Here is a 9,441-nt window from a genome sequence, read left to right on the forward strand (position 1 = left end):
TTATTTCTGCCCTGATCTTTATGATTTTTTTCCTTCTGCTATCTTTGGGTTTTGTTTGATCTTCTTTCTCTCGTTGCTTTAGGTGTAAGGTTAGGTCGTTTATTTGATATTTTTCTTGTTTCCTGAGGTAAGATTGTACCGCTGTAAACTTCCCTCTTAGAACTGCTTTTGCTGCATCCCATAGGTTTTCGATCATCATGTTTTCGTTTTGTTTCTAGGTATTTTTTTTTAACTTCCTCTTTGATTTCTCCAATGATCCATTGGTTGTTTAGAAGCATATTGTTTTGCCTCCACATGTTTGTGTTTTTTTAGTTTATTTTTTTCTTGTAGTTGATTTCTAATATCATAGTGTTGTGATTGGAAAAGATGCTTGATATGATTTCAATTTTCTTAAATTTATCAAGGCATGCTTTCTGGCTCAGCGTATGGTCAATCCTGGAGAATGTTGCATGTGCAATTGAGAAGAATGTGTATTCTGCTGCTTTTAGATGGAATGCTCTATAAATATCAATTCCATTTGGTCTAATGTGTCATTGAAGGCCTATGTTTCCTTATTGATTTTCTGTCTGGATGATCTGTCCATTGATGTAAATGGGGTGTTAAAGTCCCCCACTATTGTGTTACTGTTGATTTTTCCTTTTATGGCTGTTAGCATTTGCCTTATATATTGAGGTGCTCCTATGTAGGGTGCATATATATGTACAATTGTTATATCTTCTTGGATTGATCTTTTGGTCATTATTCAGTGGCCTTCTTTTAGTCTTTGTTTTAAAGTCTATTTTGTCTGACGTGAATATTGCTACTCCAGCTTTCTTTTGATTCCATTTGCATGGAATATCTTTTTCCATCCCCTCATTTTTAGTCAGTATATGTCCCTAGATCTGAAGTGGGCCTCTTGTAGACAGCATATATATGGGTCTTGTTTTTGTATCCATTCAGCCAGTCTATGTCTTTTAGTTGGAGTATTTAATCCATTTACATTTAAGGTAATTACTGATATGTATGTTCTTATTGTGGTTTTGTTAATTGTCTTGGATTTGTTTTTGCAGGTCTTTTTTCATCCCTTCCTCTTTTGTTCTCATCTCTTGTGATTTTATGATTAACTTTAGTGTTGTGTTTGGATTGATTTTTTTGTGTGTGTGCATGTATCAATTGTAGATTTTTGGTTTGCAGTTACCATGAGATTTTGAGATAGCAGTCTATATATATATACACAAGATTTTTTTAAGTTTTAAGTTGCTAGTCTCTTACTTTCAAATGCATTTCCAATACCCTGCATCTGTACTCTCCTCTTCTCACAATTGCTGGTTTTGATATCACATTAGAGTATGGATGATTTCCTACCTTTACAGTATGTTTGCCTTACCAGTGAGCTTTCCCATTCATAATTTTCTTGTTTCTCATTGTGGCCTTTTCTTTTTGGCCTAGAGAAATTCCTTTAGCGTTTGTTGTAAAGCTGGTTTGGTGGTGCTAAATTCTCTTAGCCTTAGCTTCTCTGTAAAGCTTTTGATTTCTCCATCAAATCTGAATGAGAGCCTTGCTGGGTAGAGTATTCTTGGTTGTATGTTTTCCCCTTTTATCATTTTAAATATATTGTGCCACTCCATTCTGGCCTGCAGAGTTTCTGCTCAAAAGTCAGCTGATAACCTCATGGTGATTCTGTTGTATGTTATTTGTTGCTCTTCCCTTGTTGCTTTTAATGTTTTTTCTTTGTCTTTAATTTTTGTCAGTTTGATTAATATGTGTCTCGGCATGTTCCTCCTTGGGTTTATCCTCTATGGGACTCTCTGCTCTTCCTGGACTTGACTGACTGTTTTCTTTCCCATGTTAGGGAATTTTCAGCTATTATCTCTTCAAGTATTTTCTCAGGCCCTTTCTCTCTCTCTCTTTTCCTTCTGGGACCCCTATAATGTGAATGTTGGTGCATTTAATGTTGTCCCAGAGGTCTCTTAAAGTGTCCTCATTTCTTTTCATTCATTTTTCTTTATCCTGTTCCAAAGCAGTGATTTCCACCATTCTGTTCTTCTGCTTCATTTATTCTGCTATTGATTCCTTCTAGTGTATTTTTCATTTCAGTTATTGTATTGTTCAACTCTGTTTGTTTGTTCTTTAGTTCTTCTAGGTCTTTGTTAAATATTTCTATCTTCTTAATCTGTGCCTGCATTCCTTTCCTGTGATTTTGAATCATCTTTACTTCATTACTCTGAATTATTTTTCAGGTAGATTGCCTGTCTCCACTTCACTTAGTTGTTCCTCTGGGGCTTTATCTTGTTCCTTCGTGTGGAACATATTTCTCTGCTTTCTCATTTTGTCTAACTTTCTGTGTTTGTCGTCTCCTTTCCACAGGCTGCAGGATTGTAGTTCTTCTTGCTTCTGATGTCTGCCCCCTTGTGGGTGAGGTTGGTCCAGGGGCTTGTGCAGGCTTCCTGGTGGGAGTGACTGGTGCCTGCCCACTTGTGAGGGGAGTTGGGTCTTGTCCGTCTGGTGGGCAGGGCCAAGTCATGGGGTATGTTTAGAGGCAGCAGTGGACTCTGGACGACTTTATGCAGCCTGTCTGCTGATGGGTGGTGCTGTGTTCCCACCCTGTTGGTTGTTTGGCCTGAGGCATCCCAGCATTGGAGCCTGCAGGCTGTTGGGCGGGGCCAGGTCTCAGTGCCAAAATGGCGACCTCTAGGAGAGCTCATGCTGTTGAATATTCCCTGGGGCCTCCACCACCAGTGTTCTTGTCCCCACTGTGAGCCACAGCTGACTCCTGCCTCCTCAGGAGACCCTCCAAGACCTGCAGGTAGGTCTGGCCCAGGCTCCTATGCAGTCATTGCTTTGCCCTGGGTCCCAGTGCTCATGAAACCATTTTGCACTCTTTAAGACTGGATTCTCTGTTTCTCACAGTCCTGTGGAGATCCTACACTCAAGCCCCACTGGCCTTCAAAACCAAATGCTCTGGTAGCTCATCCTCCCTTTTACAGTACCCCAGGCTGGGGAGCCTGACATGGGGCTCAGAACTCTCACTCCTGTGGGAGGACCTCTGCAACATAATTATTTTCCAGTCTGTAGAAGTGGGTATGAGATTTGATTATATCATGAAAGCACCCCTCCTACCATCTCGTTGTGGCTTCTTCTTTGTCTTTGGATGCAGAATATCTTTTTGGTAGGTTCCAGTGTTTTTTGTTGATGGTTGTTCAGCAGTTAGTTGTGATTTTGGTGTTTTCATGAGAGGAGGTGAGCTCAGGTCCTTCTACTCTGCCATCTTGTCCTGCACTCCTCTTCATTTATCCCATTTAGTGAGAATATTCATATAGCTCATTGCAGAAATATTAATGTGTTTGGTTAAGGCCTGTGGCCCTGATGCAACTGGGTGCATGTATTATATGGTATATGCATCCTATAGCCTTGCTAAAAACCAAAACAAATTCTATCTTTTTAACTACATTTGGCTTCAACATTTTTAGATGAGCAATTGTGGTCTTGTAGAATATTTCTTAGATCTCTTCTTCCCCCAGTACATAGAAACAGGCTATGAGTGGTGAGTGGAGGTAAAAAAAAAAACTAGAAGAAATTGAGACGTCCAGTTAGTTATGATCCCTGGTCTGTGGTACCCCACTCCCATTCTTACATGCTGCCCAAAGCCCTGATGCCTTCCTCCTCCTCTCCCTTTGATTCCCGAATGTGGAGGTCATCACATCTCCTTCTCCCTCAGCCCCTCCCCTTCTCTAGTTCAGTATTGATCTCCTGCCCTGGAAGACCCTGCTGTCTAGCCTGCAGGACTGACGTTAATAAGGTGAAATAATAGGCTTGACTTATCTGCCAATCAAATGCCCTCTAGACGGAGGAGGGTCATTTGAGCCTCCAAGGAAACTCCATGCTGGAGTGTATGCCATCTCAGTGTGCACCAGGCCCTGCATAGGAAAAGTGACATATCCATCACAGGTGTGTTCCTGGGACCCTGAAATTACAGTGGGGTCCTTGGCAGAAAGGAATGTCAGAGGAGTGTTCTGACAAATGCTTGGAAATACTTGGTTCAGTGCCACCAGACCCTCCGTCCTCTCTCTACTTTCAGCTTACACCTGGGATGCCTGTCACCAAGTCCCTTTGAGCAGTGACTTGAGCCACCTGGTGGCAGAGATCCGAGCTTTGAGAGGGCAGCTGGAGCACAGCATTCAGGGGAACAACTGTCTGCGACTACAGCTCGAGCAGCAGTTGGATGGTGGTGCCAGCAAAACCAGCCTCAGCCCCTCCTCTGTTAACCAGAAATTCCCCACCAACACTGACCCTGGAAACAAGCAGCTGCTCTTCCAAGGTAGGAAGGAAAAGGGAATCAGGAAGCCCTCAGCCAGTGGGGAGGTCCCCAAGACGTCTACGGTGGAAGGGACAATCTCGCCTCTTCCACGCTCCTTAAGGTCAGGGTGAAATCGAAGGTGCTTCAATGCAGTGCCTTGAGAGCATGGGATTTAGGGTCAGATCTGGCTCCAGATTCTGAGTTTGACACTTACGTGTTGTTTGCCTTGTGTTTAAACTCCTCAGGTATTTAAGCCTTAGTTTCCTCATCTTTAACATGAGGATAATAATAACATACACTGTGCATAGTTATATGGAGCATTAAGTGAAATAATTTACCAGTGCCTGATGCAATAAGTGCTCAGCAGTTAACAGCTGTATGTATTAATGCCTATTCTTTATATTTGCAGAGGGCTTTAAAATCTACCACGTTTTCAAACAAATTTTCAAATAATTTCATTAGAGCTAGGGTAGATTTTACTATCTCTGTATTTTACATGAGAAAACGTAGGCACTGGGACAATTAACTGACATGCTAAGGTTTACAGGAGTTAAGAGGCCAATCGAAGATTCGAAGCAGAAGTTTTGATCTGCTCTCTGTGTTCCTCCCACCTCACTACTCTGTCTTGGTGTTGCTTCTCTTTCCTCTCATGCTTTCCCCTCTCAGAGCCTCCCCACAGCACCAGCCAGGACTCATCTGAACTGGCTCAGTCACTCCTCCTCATCGTCATACAGCACAGAGGCCTGAGGTGGAAAGCAGGTTCTAAGCCACATTTGCCTGAGCAGGGTCATTTCTGTCTCTTCGTGATATTTTCCAATACCTCCCCTGGAGGATTGCTGCCTGGTCTCCAATAGGGCATCTCAAACTCACCAAGGCTTATGTCTCCTATTCTTCTTATACTACTACATGCTTTCTAGTATGTCTCTTTCTTATACTACTACATATTTTCCAGCACTGACTCATCAGAATGGTGATTAGAGTGCTGAGTTTAATCGCCCATAAATCCATTCGTTCTTTGATCAAATATTTTTAACATATATACTACATATATTTATACGTATTTATATTTAGTTAGAAAGCATTGTATTAGACACACTGCATACAATATTATATTCAAATCAGGGGTTAGAAAAATATATCTAATAATTTTTCAAACTAGAAGTTGCTTTCTCATGGAACAGCATTCAATTACAGGAACATCTTGCTCCAAATTAAGTGGTTTGTTTTCCACTGGTTTTGACTGTGGTACCTGGGTGATGATTATGTAAGAGGAGAGTCATGTTGCCTTAGATCTCCAGTAGTGAAGATAGGCTGTGCATGTGTTTCAGGAGCAGTATATTCCAGGGTTCCTAAAGTTGTGGTTATCTTTACTCCCTAGACTCAGTTGCTTCCCCTCCAGTTCGGGATGTGGGCATGAATTCTTCAATTCTGGTCTTCCCCAGCTCTTCTCCTGCTGCTCATGGCTCAGAGACCACAACCTTCAATAGGACAAATGGTAAATAGGGCAACTACAGGACTCAGGGTCTAATGATGGAAAATGACTAAAGCAAGTAACCTTTGGTTCTCTATATGCACATTATCTGAATTTAGAGATTTTTCTCTGCATGTCCCACGGCCTTTAGCCCTACTCATGCCACCTCCTGTGGCTGCCTTTTTTGTCATTATTCTTCCTCCTGTGGTTTTCCTATTGCTTTGGTATTTCTTCATTGCACTATAATCTCTTCCTTCTTGAAAGTGCTCTCTGTATCCAGCTTAATTTCCTTGTCTGTGTCTTCTCAACACCAAATTTAAATTTTTTTTAAATTTGTCCTGAATATTTCATTTGTCAATAAGGATAAAATTTGCCTCCTGGCAATTTTATCATTATGAGATGATGTAAGAAAGATTATAAAAATATAGAACCCAGAATATCTATGGACTTCACACTTGTACTTTCCAAGACTGTCATTCTTGTTTCTGGCCTCTTTCACTATTTGATGTCCATTTTGGATTGAACTGAGGATGATTACGTATAACAGTGGATTCTGTGTTATTGTGGTTTTATTCTTCAGAGCTGGGTTTGGATGCTTCTCCAGTAATGAAGAACCCTCCCAAGCTGGAGGGTGATGCTACTGATGGCTCCTTTGCCAATAAGCATGGCCGCCATGTCATTGGCCACATTGATGACTACAGTGCCCTAAGACAGCAGATTGGGGAGGGCAGACTGCTGGTCAAGAAGATAGCGTCACTCATGAGATCAACCTGCAACTTCCCTGGCCTTGAAGCTCCAGGCACAGAGGTAATCACATTTTAGCTTTTAGGTGCACCTTTTCCTTAGGCCCTTTCTTCTGATTTTAGCTTCTTCTCCCTCTATTTTTTTTTTTCCTGCTCCACATCTCCCATCAGCTGAGGATACATCTTCCATTTATATCCAGCTAGGCCTTTTATCTTCATCTGTTAATTTCACTACAAGCTCTGCTCTGTTCCAGATGTAGCTGACTTGCTATTTCCCCTCAGAACCACAGAAAAGCATGTGCAGCATTGCCGTCCTCATCAGTAGAGCACGTTAAGCGTCAACATACACACAATGCTGTACTGAGTACCCTTTGGTAGCTTATTATCTGCTAAAGTCATGCTGGCATATGAACATCTGTGGGCAGAATAAAATCACTTAATCAATTGGCTGGAAAATGAGAATCTGCGTCCATATGGGCCAAATATGTGGAAGGGGTGAGGAGGGTGGCAGCCATGGAATTTCTCTGCTCACACTGAGCAAGGCGGGAGAGCAAGCAGCAAGGCTTCTCAGAGCCCTTCCTCAGGGAGAGATCCAGGTAGTGGCTGCTGTGCTGTCTGAGATACTGGAGATGCACAGGCATGCAGGAACAGCCCTGCCCTCAGGGGCCCCCATGATAGAGAGGGATGCCCACACCTGAGTAAATAAATATAACCAGGGGCTCCAGGCACAAGGTTACAAGGGCTCTGGGTGTGAGGGCATGAACCCAGAATCAGCTGTTATCCCAGGCAAGGAAAGTAACAGGTTCATGGGGGGGGGGGGTGCCAACAGGGGATATGTAAGTTCTCGGGGGAGAACATGCCAGGTAAAGGGAGCGGCACCTCAGTCCTTCGAGCTACAAGTGGTGCAGTCCATTTGAAGCATAAGGTGTGATTTACGGAAGGACAAGGGGGGCCAGTGCAAAAATAGGGACCTTAGACTCTGGAGCATGAAGCAGGACTAGAAGCTAAAGAATGTGGGGAAAGCTGGAATCAAATGAATTCTTGCAAATCGAGAGGTCCCTGCTGAGGTCAGAGAACCTTGGCTTCCAGGTTAGAAAAGGATTTCACAGGTTTAAGCAGGCCTGTGTCTACGCCTCACCCACAAAGGAAGCTGAGGCCAATGCTCAGCAAAAAAAAAGTGATCTCTCAGCCCCGGGGATGCCCATGGCTACCTCTCCCTTTTCCCAGGTGATGGGCAGTGAAGGCATCCACGAGCTCAGGAACAGCGCCAACGCCCTTCACCAGCGACTGGAGGAGGCGGCCTCCCTCCTCACCATGTTCTGGAGAGCAGCCTTGCCAAGTTCCCACGGCCCTGCGCTGGACAGCAAAGCGGTAAGAAGCCAGCATCCCCTACTGGTTCTGCCCCCAAATATCCTTCTGCCTCCTTGGTCAGCAGATCCTGAAGGTCAGGAGCCGAATGGGCAGCTGGGACCAAGGGGACCTGAGGGGGCGTCCCTGGAGGGAGACGTCTCCTCCGCGGTGGCTGCTTTCAGTGCAGCTCTGACTCCATCCCCTCTCCCCCCAGCCCTGACCCCCAGGATAAGTAATCAAAGAGCAGAAGGAAAGGACATGGAGGAGGCAGAGACACGAGAGCCCTGGTAACCCCTAAATGTTCCGTTTCTTTAACTTTCTGAAGTTTGGCTGCGCTGAAGTTCAGGACCATGTTAAAACATCAACATCTCCTTTCCCTTCCTAGCCCACCCCCACCTCCAGGTCCACATAGGCAGGATCACAGAATGTCACCAGGAGTCACCCAGCCTCTTGTAGCCACCCCCTGGAATCCCAGAAAATCACATCTGCGTCACAGGGTCAGGCCTGGGGAGAGTCAGCCTCCCCGTGGTGCTCTCAGATCTCAGACTGCTTTCTGGTTGGTGACCTTGGATAGGCAGGTTTCAGGATCCCACCCAGGGGTTCCAACTCCAGACTAAGATCACTGACACTTTAGCGGCCCCAATTATGTTAATTCCAAGGAGGGAGCATTTTGCCATCTTGTGGTTGGCAGATATATTTACAAACTTACTGTCTCAGGCCAGCCCCGTCTCCCCAGGCGTGATATCCAGGCGTAATATTCCCAACGACCAAGTCTTACTTGTGATGCCCAAGTGATATAACTATGTCAGCACGAAATCTGAGCTCTTGTTCACAGCTGGGAGCTTCAGTGTGGCCTGGAGTCAGGTTCTCCGCAGCAACAGGAGTGTAGCCTCTGCTAATCTGCACCGGGGCTTCCAGGTCCTCAGTGCTCCCACCTCATGGCCCATCCTGAGCCACCACCTGCTGGAGGGATTGAGAGGCTTTAATGAGGGAAATCTGCTCCAAAACTACTTGAGAAGATTGTAGAATCCTATTTGGAGTTTAAAGAGCCACCGAACACAGGGTGCTTTAGGCCTTCTGACCGTTGACAGAGAGCCTGTTTTGCTTCCCAGGGAGAGTCCATGAAAAGGGAGCTTCTGGAACTGAGAACCAAACTATCCAAACAGGAGAGTCTCCTTCAGAGCACAGCTGAGCATCTGAAGACCGCCAACCAGCAGAAGGAGAGCATGGAACAGTTTATCTTCAGCCAGTGTGGGTGCCCCCAGCCAGGGAATGGGACAGGAAATGGGGGTTCTTCCAGGTCCGCCACCTGTGCTGTGAATGGACAGAGACCAGAGAGGTTAGGGGATGGGGGAGACTGATGTGACGTCTCTAAACCTCCTGTGCCATCAGTAATCGTGGAGGCAGAGGAGGGGACACGGGGTGGGGGGCAGCAGGAGACCCCGAGCTGAGTGTCCAGAAAGACAAGCTTTAGAACACAAATCCAACGCAAGCGTGGGCCCACTGGTAATTTCTGCCTTGGGGGCTGCTTTCTCGTTTCAGTGACCAGGACACACGATGTTTTGAAGAAGGCAAGGACGAATTTGGAGGTAAGGAAACTA

At 45.0% G+C, this 9,441-nt stretch overlaps 1 protein-coding gene across 4 annotated transcripts in view; it reads left to right on the forward strand.

Moving 5' to 3' along the window:
- The window catches only part of PDE4DIP (phosphodiesterase 4D interacting protein), a 192,408-nt gene that overhangs the window by 180,465 nt on the left and 2,502 nt on the right, over window positions 1-9,441 (forward strand). For all 4 annotated transcript variants that reach the window (XM_027091139.1, XM_027091138.1, XM_027091137.1 and 1 more), the window contains 6 exons: window positions 4,058-4,297; window positions 5,655-5,771; window positions 6,328-6,554; window positions 7,718-7,861; window positions 8,953-9,091; window positions 9,383-9,429. In XM_027091139.1, coding sequence (XP_026946940.1) covers window positions 4,058-4,297; window positions 5,655-5,771; window positions 6,328-6,554; window positions 7,718-7,861; window positions 8,953-9,091; window positions 9,383-9,429 — 914 coding nt within the window. The remainder of the gene's footprint in view (window positions 1-4,057; window positions 4,298-5,654; window positions 5,772-6,327; window positions 6,555-7,717; window positions 7,862-8,952; window positions 9,092-9,382; window positions 9,430-9,441) is intronic.

The sequence above is a fragment of the Aethalodelphis obliquidens genome, unplaced genomic scaffold (genome assembly GCF_003676395.1).
Source record: "Aethalodelphis obliquidens isolate GAN/ISIS:26980383/991018 unplaced genomic scaffold, ASM367639v1 scaffold70, whole genome shotgun sequence".
Classification (NCBI taxonomy): Eukaryota; Metazoa; Chordata; class Mammalia; order Artiodactyla; family Delphinidae; genus Aethalodelphis; species Aethalodelphis obliquidens.